Source organism: Asparagus officinalis, chromosome 8, assembly GCF_001876935.1.
Source record: "Asparagus officinalis chromosome 8, Aspof.V1, whole genome shotgun sequence".
Lineage (NCBI taxonomy): Eukaryota > Viridiplantae > Streptophyta > Magnoliopsida > Asparagales > Asparagaceae > Asparagus > Asparagus officinalis.
The window spans coordinates 21,810,098-21,830,004 of NC_033801.1; the positions used below are offsets into that span (position 1 = coordinate 21,810,098).

The following is a 19,907-nucleotide window of genomic DNA, read 5'->3' on the forward strand; positions in this document are numbered from 1 at the left end:
AACTATCTATTTAACAAAAATTAAAATTATAATATTATGAAACTATAATAGCTAGGATGTTGGGCATGTGAGCGAATGCGGTTTGACTTTACTATTTACAAATAGTTCAATTTAAAAAAAAAGAAATCCAAACTTAGTACCAAAGCTACAGCCTTATTCTCCTCCACAAAATAGTTCATCGAACCAATGAAATTCCAAAGAGCCCAATAGCCCATATGAAGGAAACTAAAAACACAAAGAAATGACTATGTTCCCAAACCTAAACAATCGCCTCAACATTGTTTCCTCCATTGAGGTCATCATTGACATCATCTTCCACTAAGAAATCAACTCGAAAAACTTCAATCATGCCCTTCTCATAAGCTAGGGTGCAAATACTTTTACGAGTAAGAAGACAAACCATAATTTCATAAGGTATTAAAAATAAATCTCATGTACCTTGGAGTGCAACTATGCCCTAAGGTCATAAGTACATCCGCCCCTGGTCATCATCAATTTTATTACTCTTTGTTTGCATTATTTTGATCATTTGATATTATTCATCTAGTAATACGGCTTCATGCTTATATTCTTATCTTCTAGCAAGCTAACAGAATGAATAGAACAAAATAAATTCATTCTTGAAGGTTTACACTTGGAGAAATCAATAATGGATAAAAGTGTGTTTTCTTACAGCATATTGGATAAGATCCTAACTCATTTTATAGAAGTGTCGTAAAATCAACGAATGATCTAATGGTTGAGAACTTCGAAAAGCATGCCTTTGCAACATTGCAATAAATTGGCTACGACTTTAAGAATCAATTGACATATGTGATGACTTACATTTCAAGCTTGTGATTTTCGTGGTAATGAGGAAAGCCTAAATTCTCCTAACTCTTATAACTTTTTAATACTTATAAATTTGTTGGTCTCTTACAATAAAAAAATTCATATATCGTATTAGACAAAGCTCCTAGCAATCTCTCTTATAAATTAGTACAAACCTAAAGAAAGATCATACGTGAAATTTTTTTGTTCGTGTCCATGTACGAGACATTGTTGATTTATCGTTAAAGAATGACATCGAGAATCTCTTACACGTTTTGAAGTGTGAACTTGAATAACCATCTTCCATACTCACATTTATTGTTTGCACCATGGATGCAAATCCAATGCATGATGCACTAATAATATTGATGATGAAAACTAACATATAGAAAAATTAATGAACGAAAGATACTTTTTGAGATGTCGTAACTAAAGTAAGTTGGAGGCGATAAGTTAAGCAATAAATATAATAACCAGGCAAGCATTGCTCGCGAATTGAAGCTTGCAAGTCATTTCATTCACCACTCATATTACTAGCTCTGTCATGTCCTTGCCCTCTATTTTGAGCATCCCACACATGACGAGAGAGAATGAAAAAATGTCATTTGTTAAAATTAAAAAGACGGTGTCGACAAAAAAAATATTCATGTAATCGATCTTTATCCACAAATCTCATACTAGTAGTCCCTTGCTCTCTTCTACACTCATCACAATTTTCATCAACAACAGTGTAAAATTTTGCATCACCTAATGCTTTTTAGTTTCTCTTTTGACTTCGTAAGAAAAGATGTGAATAAACTCCTTTTGGATTTGTACTAATGCATCAGAGATATTCTCATGAGCTTTGTTTAAAACAATAATAATATCTAAAGTTTTTTTCATTTTAAGAGACCAACAACTTTTGAAGTTCTAAAAAGTTATCACGATTGAGAGAATCCAGTCTTTCCTCAGGACCACAATAAGCACAAGCTTGAAATGTAGGTTATTTTGCTATGTTTATTGATTCTTGAAGTTGTACCAAATTTATTGCAATTTGTTAAGTATGTTTTTTGAACAACTTTTTAATACATTGAGAAGCATTTATTAGATCATTCATTCTTTTACGACAGTTTTATAGAATGAGTTAGAATCCTTACTAATATGCCGAATGAAAGCACAATGTTCTCCATCATTGACTTTCTCGCAAGCATAAAGCCTCAAGAACAAATTTATGTTGTTCAATATATCTCGTTGGCTTGTCAAATGATAACAAGATAAGCAAAAAAGCTGCATCATTAGACGGAGAATATCAATCCATGATAGGAACAATGCAAAATAAGCATAATATAAATGACAATAGCGCTTCTCTCAACTTGATAAGAGGATCATTTTGAAGTCTGCATTGATATAGACCAACCCTCAGATAATAGCGATAAGCGCAATCTTGTCAATTTAAATGATACATCCATGTTGGTGAGTGCAATTCAGGACCACACATCGAAGAAGAAAGGTCAACTTTTTCACGTTCTGATCTTTGAACTTTATGAGGATGATTACAACTCAAATTTCCGGATTTGGACTAACATGTTGTTCACCATATTTAAGTGGTGGCTGAAAAAAGATTATTCTTTTCAAGAATGTATCGATTATAGTCGGTTTGTGCATAACCACAAACTACAAATTATAATCTTTTTGAAGACCGACAAACTGACAATACACTATAAATTATATCATTGAAATTTATTACAAACAATAATAAGAAAAAAGAGCAATTTAACTATGACATAATGATAATACACTATAACTTTTATTCCGAGCTCTTCTTTCACCTACTTAAATATGTGAAATTTTATTATATATGTTATATTTGATTGCTTTTACTGTTTATGTATAATATGATGGTTGTATTTTAGCTTCCCGAAAGAAATCCTGGCTCCGCTCAAGTATATATGTTACAAGTTGAACCATAGCATCTACTTTAAAAATAAATTACCTTAGGTATAGTTTTGAGTGTAGTTAATTAGTCTAATTTAAATGCTGTGTAGGCCATCAAAACAGAAAAAACGAAGGAGTTCTGTCCTATATTACAAGTTAGAACCTATTTACAGGATACTACATTTTCCATACAATATAAACTTGGATGAGATAATTACAAAAAATACAGATGTAATAAAATTATAACTGCCTATTGATTGATTGATATTGTTAATAACTTGTACAAATTTCCAGAACTATATACTGGTAGATGTTCCAAGTTCCAACTACTGAAAATTGTCAAGTATAAACAAAACAGAAATTTCACAATGTTTGGTGAGCTAAAGAGCAAAAATCAATGAGTAATTTTGCAGTTCGGATGCAAAAGAATGATCAGATCCCACATCAAAAAAATTAGATATTAACCCTTAGCATGTGCATCACACAATATTTTTTTCAAACACACTGCAAAGAGCAGACAAAGAATGAATTCAATGTAGATGAGTCTACGTCAACCATGTAACCTATTTCTCCCAGTCCCCGACATGCATGTGTACACATTTATGGAAAAAAAATAAGAGAATATTAATTCATAAGGTAACTTACATATCTCCAGCCCAATATTTGCTGGCAGCAGCTGCAGTAAATGTCATTCACTGTATGCAATCCAGTCAGCAGGTGCCGATCTTCAGTAGGTCCTAGGGAAATATTCACCCTGAAAGTTTAAATTTAAAATATTCAGAAAGGAGTCCACAAATGATGGAATGTGCATATGAATCTAGTATTATACAGTAAGTCCTCAGAAAAGTAGAAATAAACCGGAAAACACATGATGGAAGCCACATTAGGAAAACACACACATGCATACATGTGGCAGTGTATATATATCTATATGTGTGTACGTGTGTGTGCATACATGTGTAAGTGAGTTTGTGTGTTCGCACGTGTTGGTGTGCATAGAACCAAGGAAATTTATTTTCCGGAGTTAGTGTAGGGATTAGCTTTAAATGGCAAACTAGATTAAACCAATGGAAACTCTGTAGTTCTTAGTTAATGACTGAATAGTTATAACACTCCAGTTTAGCAGAGGGGAATTTTGTAGTTCTTTTATGCTTTTATTATGCTGTTAACTATCAATAAACTGTAAGAAAAAACTCAAAAGCTTCTCTGAAATAAAAAAGAATCTTTGTTACCATATCCTAGATTACTTATATGCTTAAGATACAGAACAATTCAAGTTAAAGGAAAGTATAAGGAGAAAAGAAATAATAAGCAGTAGATAGTTCTTTACATTTGATTGTAAAATAGATCTTCAGCAAGGATAAGGTAACAGATAGGCCAAATATAGATTAGAAACGGGTGTAGTACTAGTTTTAGGGTTTAAATTCATCATAAAATTATTGCTGGCAGACTCAATAATTGCATATACACCTCGTTTGGTATGTGGGAATGAGTGAGAGTGGAATGCCAATTGCCACTTCTCATTCCTTCGTACCAAACACGATGTATTTTTAGAAGCTAGAAATCTCATTCCCACTTCTCATTAATTCCACTTTATATGGGTATGACCATTTCTAATGAGATGTTGGAATGAGCATTCCCACTTAAGTGGGAATAGAAAAAGAATACATAACTTCCAGGTATGCTCATTCTCACTTCATTCTCTAATCGCACCCAAACATGAGAATAGAAATGAGCATTCCATTCTCACATTAATTCCATTACATTCCTTGTTTCATTCCATTTTCACTTCACAACATTTCCACGTACCAAACAAGGCGATAGGGAATGGTTTAAGTTTTGGAATGAGGATATAGTGTCCAAAGCAAGAAATATATAGGACAGACAAACCCTCAACATTTCTGCTCTGGAAAAAGTGGACGAGAGAAAATCAGGAAGTTGCTAACAAACTTAAAATAGGAAAGTTGTTATTGAATTTAAAATCAGAAAGTTGCTAACAAACATATTATTGCACAGTGAAGTATGCAATTACTTCATTGTTCCCGTTCACAGATGATAACAGTGGCCTTTAGGACAAACCGACTAGCCTATGGAAACAGAACTTTGGAGCTTCTTGTCCTTATAATTGGTGAGACTCCCTACCAGTTAACCATCCACCTCAGTTAAGACATAAGTCGTGAGTTACATATAACTGGAAAGGATTACAACACTTCTGGTTGGACTTTTTGTTGATTATATACAACAATGGGAACAGGTAGAAAAGAAAGGTCAAGAATCCATATTTGCATATCAATAATTTCATAATTAAATGTCAGTCATCATTGGAATTTAGTTGTATATCATTACTCAATAACTAGTTTAGATACAAGGTAAGCACTTTAAAGTATCTAGTGGTCATGACAAATTGTTCAAATTGTTCTGCTGATCAGCTACTTGCCATCTGTATCAAGTCAAGAATCATCATTTCACCTACCATACATGAGTATCTATTGAATATCCCTTTTTATTCAACACGTGACAACATTCAATAATGTTGCAGTGATTACACTTTGATCTGGCATTTCTGTGTCCCAAAAGGCTTTCAAACATCAAACAAATTGCTTACAGTTTGCATTACATCAATGAAACCAGAAAACCAGAAAAAGGAACATCTCAAGCAGTGTAATTATGTAGTGAGATGCATCATTAGATACTTTCTAACTCATATAACTCCAGTTGAATCACAGAGAGAAATGTTACAATTTTAGTTTAATTTTTCAGTAATTGAGAAGAGTTTAATGATCTTTACAAAACAAAATATCCAAGTATCCCCAAGTTCCTGAACTCAAAATCAAACTTATTGCATAAAAATACACTATACAAGGATACAAAGTCCAACACGCATAAAACAACCTATAACCCACGAAACAATCCCAAGCGAAAGAAATGGAAGAAATGCAGTTCTTTTTCCATTGTCTTCACCTTCAATTTTCATAGTTTATTTTTTGTTTGGCATCTTGTTCAACCATTTTCTTTACACTCCTCACTTTTTCCCAGTACCAAAGGCAGCAAAAGTATAGAGGCAGTAAAGTCACCTTGTTACAACCAGATAATGTATAATATATATACGCAAATCTATCCTATTTCCAGCTAAAAGAAGAAAGAAGTCCCAAACTAAGGAAGAGTATGGTAAAATGTGAACTTCTCACATGCTTGGGTGAATCTGTGGGTACTCTTTTCTATTCACAAGCATATGGGATTGTACCATCTTAAGCCAAATCTTTAGTTTTAAGCATTATTGCACCAGCAAAAATCAGGTCTAGGGACAACAAATCCTGTTCCTAATTCACAATCAACACTAGAAAACACTACAGAGTATTCAACAAAGAATCAGCAAGGTCACTATCCACTAATGATATGATTGATTTTTACTGGACATAGACATTAGCATCTCAAATCACAAACTCAACAGAAGACAAAGAGAAAGAAAATTATAGTCAAGTCCCATTCTTTTAACTCTTCTAGTCCTTCAGTACTGAATAGAGGGATCTAACTTCTTCATTTCTATCACTTATTTCCTTTCCTTCTCTTCGACCCGAATAGCGATCAACAGCTAATAAAAATAATATTAATTAAACAAAAAACAACTACTTGTCATTTCCTAATGTACAAATCCAAAAGCCCGAACCCTTATTTGACTCGGTATAAAGCGAGCCGTTAACTGCTGTATAAGAGACCTAGAAGAACTCACCCTTAAAAGCTAGTAGATAAAGGACCAAATCCCTTATAAACCGACATAGACTCCGCATTTAGTCAGTCCGGGACTAAATAGACTCGCCACTTTTGCCTTTCATCTAGACCTGTCCAAGGTGAACAATACAATAACAATGCAAGTGGAAAGATGAGGTTGTATTCGATGCCATTTGTAGCGTACCTTAAAAGCTAACTAAGCTAGCCGTTAGAGTGAGGTTACTCAAACCCTATTTAGTTTGAGGGTGGATTCGATAGCATTCGTAAGAGACCACAACAGCCTTGTCGACTATACGACTATACTGAATCCGTTTATAATACTACCTCCATACATTTTTATTGTTTACAACTTCTAAGCTCAATCCACGGGATAGAACCATAGCTAAATAGACATCACATTCACTTTTTGGGAATCAAAAATTCATCCCAATTCAAAGAAAATATCAAGACATGATGATTAGAATCAGATGATACAACAGCCAAATAATCAAAAGAAAACGATCGCTCACGCGCTGTTGAAGAGGTAAGCTCGGCCGAATCTCCCGTTAAAATCCTTGGAGATGATGGCGTCGTGCGACGCCGAATCAACCTTGCAGCAACTGCATTTGAAAACCTTAGGCCCGGGCAGCGTCTCCACGAACAACAACCCCATCGATCGATCGATCAAAACCCTAAGATCCACCACCTCAAAATCCACAGATCAAAAAAAGAAAAATTCCAGATGGAGATCGATCGGAACAAGGAATGGCAGAAGCAATCGCGATCGAAGAACAGCGATCGCGTCGAGAATCTCGGGTGATGGGTTGGATTTTGGGGGAAACGGAGAGGAGAGAACAGCGCCGGTGTTTTTTTTTTTTTTTTTCAATCTTTTGTTATTTTTTTGTCTGGACTTTTCAACAGTGACCTTCGACGGACCAAAATCACTATCCAAATTAAACGCAATTGATGGAAGTAGTAATTTCGACGAGATTCTATTTCTCTCAAAATGTGTTGAGTATTTCCCTCTTAACAGTCTTAATTTTAGATAATAATCGTTAACATATGAAATTACATATTGTGATCTGTTCCGTAGATTTTAGGCCTCCACGAGTATTTCTCAAAATTTAGAAATAAATCTAAGTTAACTTTTTCTTTTTGTTTCGTTTCTTTCTTTCTTTTTATCGGAGCCCAAATTTAATCTAAGGGGTCGTTTGGTTCGTTTAAAAGACCCCCGAAAGCCTTTTTCTTCTCCTGACACAGTGTCCACATATGACTTTTTGTTTCCCATTTTTTCTTTGTTTGTATTTGGTTCACGGAGGGGGCTAGGGTTTGAAGCGGCGTAAAAGAGCTCCACCTAAGCCAGTTCTCTTACCCTGATTTCCTTCCAAATCGAGCGAAAATGGATGTAAACCCCATCACGTGTGTCCTTTTGTCAGATCTACAAAAATTTGGGGGATATCAGATTGTTGGCTATGGTTACCACCATTTCCCGCTATTTCTCTCTTCGCGCCTCGGCTTTTTATGCTTGTGATTTCCCCCTTTAGCCTACCTTGGATCTTAGTAGGGCTGCTAATTTCTTCCGATTTTTGCTGAAACTAAAAAAAAAGACGTTTTTCTTAGGGAATCATTGTGATTGTTGCTTGATTTTGTGCAAAATTGGCAATTTTAGGTATTATTTGTGCAATTTTTATTTTATTTTAGGTAAATAGGTCTTTGATCTTGCGGTTTTTCCCCTTCTAAATGTATTGGGAATAATTTTTCTTTGTGAGTAAATCCCTTTGCTACATTTATCAGTTGTGTAGCAAAATGTTTAGCTAAGAGTTGTCATCACCCAAGTTATCATGTCACATTTCCATTGCTCGATTTGTGCTATCTCATGAATTGAGAGCCTTCTGCCATCATCATTCTCCTTGTTACATCTCACCTTGATCATTTCATTTTCAAGATGTTAGCAGACATTTGTTTGTTTTGCTCTCGATAGAACGTTGCAATAACCAATAACAAAGTCTTTATCCTAATTGCTTCGTCTTGGTAGTATTAATTTAATTCTTCTATTAATTTCTTATTGAGTGTTGTATTATTGTGTGTTAAGATATGATTAAGTCTCTATATTTTCAATTCTTCTAGATTACTGTAGACTTTTATTATGTGATTTTTTTTTCTCTCGGGTAACAGTAGACTAGCAAAGTCTTTATCCACAATTCCAATGTATTCTACTGAGAAGCTTTAGCATGTTACCAAGTGTTTTGGATTTATTTGGGAATTTTATTTAGGGATGCTTGGTCAGCTTCACATCAATATCCAACTATTTTTAAATGACACATCAGTATCCAACTATTTGTTGATTAATATTTTTTGCTATATGTTGTTATCTATGAGTCTTTTGATATTGTCGATATGCTACTCAACTTTTTTGAAACTTCTATTCATTGATTATATTGATGTCTCTCATGTAATTCATATGTTCTTTCTAATTCATACTTTATTTCATTACCATTACTTTCATGGATGTATGTTAGCCATATTAATTATTTCAATTTAATATTTGTTTCATAGATTATGGTGATGGGGATTGTATGGATGAACAAAGTGTTGTTAACATGATTCAAGGGGTTGCGCTATCTATTTTTTTATAATATTTATATTCATGAGGAGAATGTTGTTGGCCTTCTTGTTTTGATGATGTTTAACAAATAATTTACTTCTAATGTTGGTTGTCTAGTATTTGTGTTTTCGTATTTATTCTAGGCAAACAACAAGTTGGAGGATGGATGGAATAGCGCTTCAATGACAATATCAAATGGAGGTTGGCGAAATTGTGGAGTGAAGCTTATGCAATTCAAATTCAAGATCCAAGTTCAGCTTCATCCGCATAGTGTACCAAGTCAAGCTTATTGAAGATCAAAATTGCTTGGGTATATTAGTTTAGATTTATATTATGTGTGTTTAATATTTTAAGCTCGATATCATATACACACACATTTTAGTTTTGGTTTCTATGTATATATAGTTTTATATATACATACAAATTTTATCTAAGTTTAGATTTATATTTGGGTTTCCATGTTTATAAATATGAGATTACATATTTGTGTTTTAGAAAATATTGCATAGAATATGCATATTTGTGAAAATATTATGTTTCTAGTTTATAGACTTTATAACAACTTTTTACATCTTTTATTAAGTCTATAAGAACGTTTGAAAATGTTTCAAAGTTGTGTTTATGTCAAAACATTAAATTTCATGTATATCAACTTTTCATGTTTTGGACTATTTTGTAAAATGATGATATTTTTCATTTGGGAAGTCCTTTTTATAAACCAGTCATTGTAGCATGTTTATTATCATGTCTATAATCATTCCCCAAAGTTTTATATTTTTTGGAATTTATTTGATATTTTTAAACAGTGTTTTAAAATCAGCAAATAGTTTTTCAAAACCTGTATTTCATGTATCAGTTCACGATCGACTGCCACGGTCCACCGCGCCTGAGTTCTTTGCATAGTGGGCAGCAGAAACTTTTGCGGTCGATCGCCATGGTCGACCGTCGGTTGAAAATTTCTCGCGGTCGACCGCCGCGGTCGACCGTCGAACTCTCTGGAGTTTTTTGCTGATTTTTTGTTGCTCGCGGTCGACCGCCGCTCTGTCAGATCAGTCCCAACGACTAGTTTCCAGAGCCGTTGCAGTGTGGTTTTTTGGTCTTTTTCTTGGCTTTCTCTTGGCTTTAGGGTTTCTATAAATACCCCTTATGCCTCAGTTCTATCAAGCAAACCAAGAAGTTTTTAAACAAGTTTTAAATAAGGGTTTAAGTGTGTTTAGTGTTTGTTTGGTTTGTGAAGAAGTTTTCACAAGTGGAGGAGATCACCTTCTTGTTTGGGCTTTGAGAATTGTAACTTTGAGTGTGAGCTTTCATTGTGTTCTCACTCGTTTTGGAGAACAATCACTTGTTATTTTGAGCCATATTATGAGATTCACTTTGTATTACACTTGTACACCGAGAGGAGTGTGTGGTGAGAGTCGGGGATCGTTCCAAGAGGAGTGGCGTCGGTTGACGAGCCTAGGGAGAGGTTGTAACCGAGCACTTGAGGGAGACACGGCTAGGTCCAACACTTGTGATGGTGTAGAGTGTGATTGCAAGAGTATTGATTGTAAAGTTTTCGGTTAGCTAGAAAACTGAGTGTGAGGTGTAAACATTATTCGGGTGAACGTAGAAAACCCGGTTGTGATAGTGGATTTCTCCCCGGGAGAGGGGAGTGGAGACGTAGGACAGAAGGTCCGAACTCCGTGATCATATCGTATGTTTGAGTTTGCTTTGGCGTACTTAATCTTATGTTTATATTTCTTATCGCCATTGTCCATAGCTTATTATTTTTATCATCCACTATATAGTTCTTTTTGTTTACCATTGTGTTAGTTTACATATCCTTGCATATATCATATTGTATATCTCTTTGGTAGGATATATCATCTTGTGCTAGTTTATATATCCTTGTATATATTTATGATATAGGATATATATCTTTATTCATATTGCTTATCCTAGCTCATATATCTTGTTGTATTTCATACTTTCTAGGATAACTTGTTAACTAGTTTTTAATTAGCATTTAATCAGATTAGATTAGCATAAGACCCTAATCACCCCCCTCTAGGGTCTAACAAATGCAAGCTAGAACATAAATCAATTCGTAGGGGTCCGAGTGATGAAAAAATAAAACAAGAGAAAACTAGAATTGAACTTATAGAGTGTATATATAATGGTTTTCGTGATAGTTGTGTAAACTTCATAATTTTATTGCCACTATTGATCCAAATGATGAACTACTCAACGAGTTCGACTTTAATGAAGATATTGATGGTGAGGTGATAAATGATAATGGCAATAATTTAGTTGATTTTACTCAAACTCAAACATAAAGAGAGCAAACTGAATCAAAAAATGAGCGGGAATGACATTGATTGGGCAATGTGGGTTGGCTATTGTGATAAGTATAATCATGGTGTAACCACTAAGACTTAATTTTCATATTTGTTATACTATTTATGCTCATGTATGTACTTTTTAACTCTATGTTTTGCATTTTCCAGTTATTATGCTTTGCTTTTTATTCATGTTTTGCTTATTCAGCAAATTATATAGTATCTAACTCTCTCAATTGAATTAGTAATGGCTGCTAATACATCATTAAGTGAGAGAGATAATCATAAAGATAAGGGTGTAGTTCTATATCAACCTTCACCACGTCAACCCCCTCAGTTTATGCATCAAGGCGATAGTGGGTATTTTTTATTTTAGCAGTCATACTTTGGACAACCACCTCATGCATTTTCCAACATGCCATTCCATGATGGCAATTACTTCCCGATGCACCACCAACCGGGGTCATTTACAAACATGCTAAGTTCTCCTACTTTGCCTCCACAATTTCATAGTCCTAATATTTGGTATGCAAACATTACATTTTATAGATGTATATAGACTGATACGTTTAGTTGGTAGTTGGATGTTGAATTTAACAATATTTATTTAGATCAGTAAATTTTCTGCTGGTTTTGCCCATGGTTTTGAAGCGCTCATGGTTTTGAAACCTAACTGGTTTTGTTTCTTATAGTCGATTCAACTACCCAGTCTTAATTACATACATGTTTGGTATTTCCAGGTTTAATGTGATTTTTCATGTGATATACATATTTATGACTAATTAGGTTGTTTATAGGGTTTTACAGGAGTCATAAGAATTTTTTGCTAATTCAGGTACGTATTTCATAAAATTATGAGTAATCATGTTATTACAGGTTTCATGTGATTTTTTCATGTCAAATAGTTTTCGTGTCATTTTTTCATGTCAAACAGGTTTTGTGTGATTTTTTTATGTCAAACATGTATTTTTCATGTCAAATCTGGTACGTAGTTCATAACAATTACGATAATCATGTTATTACATGTTTAGTATGATTTTTTATATCAAACAGTCAGTTATTTACTATTTTTCATGTTACATTCACACTTTTATTTTGACAAGATTACCTCCCATAACGATCACAAATAAATTTATCTTTAGTGAGTGGTAAACTTAGCATGGTTATCATATACACTTTTTCCTACACACTTCAATACCAACCAAACACAAGAAAAGTGTGAAATGTCTAATTAACAAAAGTTTTTCCTTTTTTTATACCAAATAAACAAGAGAAAAGTATATACATTGGTTTCCCACTATGTTTTATGTGTGAACCAAACCCAAACAATCTATTTCTTGGAAAAGTTTGAAAACCCCAAAACTTTGGTTTCTTTACATGAAATTATATTTTTCAATACATGGGAACGAACCAAACAACCCCTAAATAAACTTAAACATCTTGGGACGGACTTGTTAATGCATCTCCTCAACGGTTTGAGAACCATTAGCTATCATGCATGACTCTAGAATTAGAGCACGACTCCAGAATTAGAGCATGTTTGTTTCACGCACAAAACCTAAATAAACTTTGGTAACTCTTGCTATCATGCATGACTCCAGAATTAGAGCATGTTTGTTTCACGCACAAAACCTAAAGAACCCTTCTCCATGTTTTTAACAAGCTCTGATAAATGTTTCTGTTTAATCAGTTTGGTTGGGTTGACTAAATACGGAAAAGAGGGGGAAGGAAAGTAGTGTCCCATTGGAAAAATGCAAAACCCCATTTATGAGTAAATAACTTTAAAATGGGGAAGAAACCTAATTATTGGTATTGAAAAAATAGTCAAATCAATAAAAGTGTAGCAAGTGTCTTCCACCATTTCAGTTTCTATGTTTGGAGTTGTGAAACAAATAATAGAATGATGGAAACCAATATCCATACTCAATTTCTATGTAATTTCTATGTGAATCAAACACCATAATCAATTTTCCATGTAACCCCAAGAAAATTTTGGTAATTAATTATTCAGCTGAAAATTATTTCCTCTTCAATGAGGTTTTTGAATCTAACAAGCCCTAGTAGGAATTAATCGTTTTTTGATGTAATATGTCAAACTCACTACATAGTGTCATTTGGTGTTACAGGGCATAACTGGATTGCTAACTTAAAGATGTAATTATTTATTTTTACTTGTCTTTACTACTTAAGACACCACTAAGATTAGGATCGTGCACCACTAAGGATAAATTTGTAACATTGTATGCATAGATTTCAAATATAAACATAATAAGTTCTATGGGAACACCATAGGACTTATTTGAGAGTACCAATAAATGGGAAAAGACGGAAAGCAAGAAAGCTACAATGAGCTTTTGCTTGTATTGTATTGAGATTTGTAAATTACAATTCCAACTATTTGTGCTTGACGACAAGAAGAGACAATTACTCGGTCTTCCATACTTTTTGAGCTTTGCATTTCATTTTTAGTTCATTTTAATTGTCATTAGTATCATGGAGCATGATAGATTTGTTGCGTAGATTGAGATGAGATACTATACTATCCATTGAGTATGTAAACCTTTTGTTAAAGCTTTTGTCGTGTACATAAAAACTGAAAAGATTACAGAGGGATCTTTATAGGATGTATCATATAAATGGGTAAATGGTGATATCCAACGATTCACACATCTTAATATAAATATCACTAGTGCACAATTATTATTATTTGTCAATGTAGTTTGCACTACATTGATACGCTATATATTACCTACGTTTTCCTCTCTGCATGGTTTTTTTATCAGACTTAACAAGTATTATTTATTTATTTGTATGTATAGAAGGCTTCTTATAGGATTTTCTTTTTCTTCTTCCATCATTGATCTAATTCTTTTAGCTCAAAGGCTTGTCACTAAGCTAGTCCTATTCTGTTTCACCCCTATTCAGAGTATAACTAAACTGATACAGTAAAAAAGTTAATTCAACACGACCTTGCCAAACTGATCCTTATATTTTTCCTTTCATATAAATATGATAATTTGCATCAGCACTCATAGACAAATTTAAGAAGACAAAGAAGTAAGATATTAGAAAATACTAAACTAATATTCCAGAAACTTTTTTTAAAATAAAAAAGAACATTGGACCTATTGAAGTATTAACAAGTTGTTGAAACAATTAACATTATATTCACTTCTCCAAGAAATTATACCATATACAACTCCAAATGTTTTGGGACATATATTAGAGTCTTAATATCAAAAATCCACCTTAAGGTTATCAGAAAACCCTCTTTAACTTTGAATTTTATTTAGAAATTCCCTATAAAAGTAACTTTTTATGGGGTTTTTCTGATAAAATCTCAAAGTTTAATGAGATTTTTTTATTAAAATCTTAAAGTTGATGAGGAGTTTCTAATAATCCCATACTTTAGGGGGGTCTTTTCTAAGATTTTAAAAGTTATCGGGGGTTATCTGATGATTGTCTAAAGTTAAGTGGTTTTTACTAATATTTAGCCTACATTAAGGGGTTGTTTGTTTGCTCAAAAAGGAGAGAAATGGAGGATTTGAAATCTGACAATAGAGCTATATAGGATGTTGATTTCGACCCATTTTCAATTATGTCGTTTGGTTCGCTGTGTGATTTAAAGAAATGGGGGGCTGAAATGGGGTGCCATGTCAGATTTTTAAGAAAACCTATTTCAGAGCGTTGGGGGATGAAATAGGTGAGAAATATCCCATTGCTGAATAAAATAATTGCTCGGACGACTTTTCGAGGCGACGGGAAGGAAAAGGGGGAAATGTTTAGGGTTCTCCTCATCGCCTTCCTCATCATTTTCACCCTTCTACCTCTCGTCCGTGCGGTGTTCACTCTTCTTTGCAAAGAGATGAGTAAATCAAAGAAGTCTCTTAGTATGCGGGAATTAGGCCAGCGTTCAAATGCCGGGTACATGGGTGGTTTTTCCTCCATTTTATTGGTGAGTTACATGAATATTAATTTGTATATCTTTTCATTTTGATAATGATTATTGTTTATGCACATGCTAATGTGTAGTTTCTTTTTTGTAGGTTTGGTTTTATGAAAAAGTAGGGGAATTAGAGTACACTTCAGATATTGAAAGGTTACCGCCGCTCTTTTGTGTGAAGAGTACTGGAAAGTGGAGGAGGACTACTATGACTCCAGTGCTACACGATAAAAATTGCAATCGAAACTTTTTCTTCATCAATTTGTAGTTCTAGATGATGAAAAATTAAAGCAATGGCTAGGGCGACTCCGATTTGGGCAGCTTTTGAGTAAAATCAGACAGATCTTGCAAACAAGCAATGTATTTACGGTGATTTCTTCTTCTTGTTGTTACTGCTTCGTCAGATCTGCTATTGAAGATCTGAATCTCTAATGTTAATGGGGATTCCCTCACCTTCAACCGTAAGAGGTTCGATCTCTGTTCATTTAACTTTTCCCTTGCTTTGAGAGCATTTTAATGTTAATTTTTCAACATGCATCAAATTTTAGTATTTTTCGACAACATTTTATATGAGATTTGGGGGTTGATGCATTTATAGTTACTGATGCATGCCTATATTTCTAGTTTTGGTGTTAACCTCCTGTTAGAAAGTGAAGATGGGTGAAAGAGAAATTAATTTTAACAATTTTCTCCAATTTCTTCACTTTCCAAGTCCTTTGATTTTTTTTTCCTAAACATTTGATCACATTTTTACTTATTTCCTAAACCCAACTTGTGCGGGTCTATTTCCCATTTCTTCAAACTTATTACATGTAATTTCCTTGGAAATTAAATATTAAATTTAAAATCTTTCACGATCCTATATAGAATTTTAACTGTAATTCACATCCTCCTGATAAAACACTATAATTCACATACGGGACCATATGATTCTATGTCTGCAAATGTGCTACACCGCTAATAAAATCAAGCAATTTTATGATAATTTAAAAGGGCTTGTACACCAAAAGAGAGAAAATACGCAAATCTAAATGTCACATGTGGTCTTCTGAGAAGTAGATATTAATTAGCATCAATCAATTATTTTCTAATTCTTTGATATAATCATAACAATATTAAAAACTTACCAAGCTCTAAAAACCTACCAAGTTCTTCAAATATGTGGTCCAAAGAAATAATTCACATATGTATCTTTTTAATGATTTTTTGAAAGATAAAAAAATCTACATTGTTCAGATATACTTATGCAATGATATTTCTAAAATTATGATGCTTATTTTGTAAGCTTTAGGGGTATTGAGTCCACAGCCCTACACGGCATATTTCATGTATGGGTGCATTAATAGTGAGTTGGTGTCATGTACTGCATTAACAATTTTCTATTATGATAGTATTATTTCGTGCATGTATGGTTCTCTTTATTCTTTAATGAGCCGAGCATGTCATAAAAAAGGCATCATATTCTTTGGTTTTTTAACTTATAAGTAAAAATTATAGATGGATGATGATTTTGATGATGAAGAGGTTGTTATAAGAATGTATGTTGGGGTTGCATTTTCAGTCATGGTTTTAGTTTTGACATTTTTTAGGAGGATGAAGTGTCATCGTAGATCAATACGGTCTAGACCAGCAAATGAAGAAAGACTAAGGCAGCAAAAAATTAGGATGGAGTTGATGAATCATATATATCACGGTTATAGTGATAGCTGTCAAAACTTTGTTAGAATGTGATTAGGTGCTTTTATTAAACTATCAAAGATTATGAGGGGAAAATCTCTTAAAGGACTCAAGACATATAACAGTAGAGGAGCAGCTTGCAATAACATTGAATATATTGGGCCATAAATCCAAAAATCATATTTTGAGAACATAATTTATAAGATCAGGGGAGACAGTAAGTAGATACTTCAACAGAGTATTACAAGCTATTTCATGTATACAATGTCGATATATGAAACAAGCACCGAATGAAGTACCCTAAGAGATCCTTAACAATCCATCATTTTATCCATTTTTCAAGGTATGTCATCCATCCTACGAAATTACACAAATAATTGTCTGATCAAATCATATCTTACATTAACATAGTAAGTTGGTGTACTCTATAGGATTGCATAGGTATAATAGATGGGACACACGTGGATGCTATGCTACCTGCTATCCTTGTTGTGCGGTTCAGAGGGCGCAAATGTGTCACACAAAATATTTTTGCCTCTTGTACACTAAACAAACTGTTCACATACGTTTTAGCTAGGTGGGAGGGGTCGCCAAATGACTATAGAATCATTCAAGGTGCTCTGTCTAGACCACAACCATATGGCTTGCGAGTCTACACTGGTAACATTCTCGTTAACTCCTCAAATTAATTACCCAATTGTCTAATATTCCTCACTAATAATTATGCGGCTATATCCCATAAAAAATTATGTGTGTAATATGTAGGTAAATATTACTTGTGCGATGTGGGGTACACAACTATGCCAGGTTTTATATCCCCTTATCGTGGTGTTCATTACCATCTAAAAGAATTTACGGGGAGAACACCTCAAAATAGGAGGGAGTTATTCAATCTTAGACATTCATCTTTGAGGTTAAAGATTGAAGATACCTTTGATATTTTGAAGAATCATTTTCAAGATTCTCACGGCAAAACTCTACTACCCCTTCCCCGCACAAGTTGACATTGTTTTGGCATGCACGGTTCTCCATAACTACATTGCAACAGTCGATCCAAACGATGATTTGCTCAATGAGACCATCAACATTAAAGAGGATGATGATGAAGAGAGAATTGATGAAGACAATGATATTATTGATTTCATGCAGTCCCAACCACAAAGAGAACAAAATGCCTCAAAGGATGAGTGGAAGTCTCACAGAGATTAAATCACTTTGGACATGTGGATTGATTATTATAATAAATACCGACATGGTGTCATCACTGAGTCTGCCTTATGATTTGCTACGGTATTTATCTATGTTGTTTGTTTACATTTAGTAGTACTTTATGTTTTGTGTTCGTGTACCTTAAGACTTTGATGTTGTTGTGTGGCTTAGATTAATTATGGTGATAGTAAGTTCTTGTCGTGATATCACATCTACTTTCGTTTTAAGTTTGTGTGAAATTTGTTATTCGATGTTTTAATCCCATCTATTGCAATTATTTACAATTTCCACATTGTCATATTTTTATGACTCACATTATTTTTTTGAGAATTATATTTGTTAAAAGTATAGGAATGAGTGATAAATCAACCACCGATGAGTTAGATTCGAACAAAGGAAGGACTACTACCCACTCCTCAACTTCAATGGCCTCACCACCTTCTCCAACATTCTTGGCAAGCAGTGGGTTCAACCACAATTTTATGTCGTTCCAGTCATCCACACCATTTGCAAAACCACCATTTGTTTTCTCAAATGTGACGCATTATGATGGTAACTATTTTCCTATGCATCATCCCATTTCATCTTACATGCACTTGCTCAGTAGTCCACCATCTTTTCCTCAACACTTTCAAGGCTCAAATTCCTCCGAACAAGTTTTATCTCCAACTAGTGTTACATGGACTACTTCTGATTCAGATAGCAATAAAAGAGTGGTCAATGATAAAGTAGTAGCAACTTCAACAACCCCTCAAAAGAAAATATAAAGCTCTTGCCCATAAGAAAAGAAAATTTTCCATTGAGTCTGACACTGCAAATATGGCTCCAACCAGATGGTAGCTCTCTGCTCATGATGACGTGCTCATACCCTTTCTTGCAAATATGGCAAAGTCTGGTTTCAAACCAGACAAAAACTTTAAGCAACATGCATTTGCAATGGCAGTCGCTGAAGTGAACAAGCAATTTGGAACAACATTTGTTACGAAAAGTGTTGTTAACCATATGAAAACCATTCATTCCTGGTTATAAGATATGCAGGTTGCTCGTAATATTAGTGGTGCATGTTGGGATGAACAAACACAAACTATCATCATGGATCCTAATAGTTTTGATACATGGAATGAGGTAACAGTTTTTTGTTCATCTATTTATTTTCATGTTGGTACGATTGAAAATATTCTCCTATACGTTATTCAAGTTATAACTTAATGTTTGTAGGATAAAAATAAAAGCAGGCTTAAAGATTACATCAATAAGGTTTTGAAACATTATGATAATCTAGCTATCATTTGTGGGGATGATCAGGCAAGAGAGAACTTTGCAAAGGCTTCAATGGAGAAATTTGGTGGTCATGAGCCTATTAACCTTGCAGATGACGATGATAATGATGACGGTGATTGCATTCCTATGACTCAAAAGTCCCCTCACACGGTCAACGTAGATGAAGATAAACACTCCCAAAACAACAACGGCAAGGCAACAATCCATGACAAGGCTAAAAAAATAGCTTCTCAAAAAGGGAAGGTGAGGAGGGAATAGTTTGAGCATGAGATCATGCAACAAATGGTAGATGAAATAAAACACTTTTCTTCATCTATCAAAGACGTTAATATTCACTGGATAGAGAAATTGTCTAAAGCTATCTTCAGGCACAAAGATAATTACCGAATAGAAGTACTTGAGCCTTTTTATGATAGCATATTTGAGATTGAGACCAAAGCCA

General features: G+C 33.9%; 1 protein-coding gene across 1 annotated transcript in view; it reads right to left on the reverse strand.

Moving 5' to 3' along the window:
- LOC109822664 (putative yippee-like protein Os10g0369500) overlaps nucleotides 1-7,329 on the reverse strand; it is a 15,405-nt gene extending 8,076 nt beyond the window's left edge. Inside the window, exons 1-2 of the mRNA XM_020388895.1 lie at nucleotides 6,963-7,329; nucleotides 3,370-3,478 (exon numbers count right to left, since the gene is read on the reverse strand). Of these exons, the coding sequence (XP_020244484.1) occupies nucleotides 3,370-3,478; nucleotides 6,963-7,105 (252 nt within the window). The 5' untranslated portion in view covers nucleotides 7,106-7,329. The remainder of the gene's footprint in view (nucleotides 1-3,369; nucleotides 3,479-6,962) is intronic.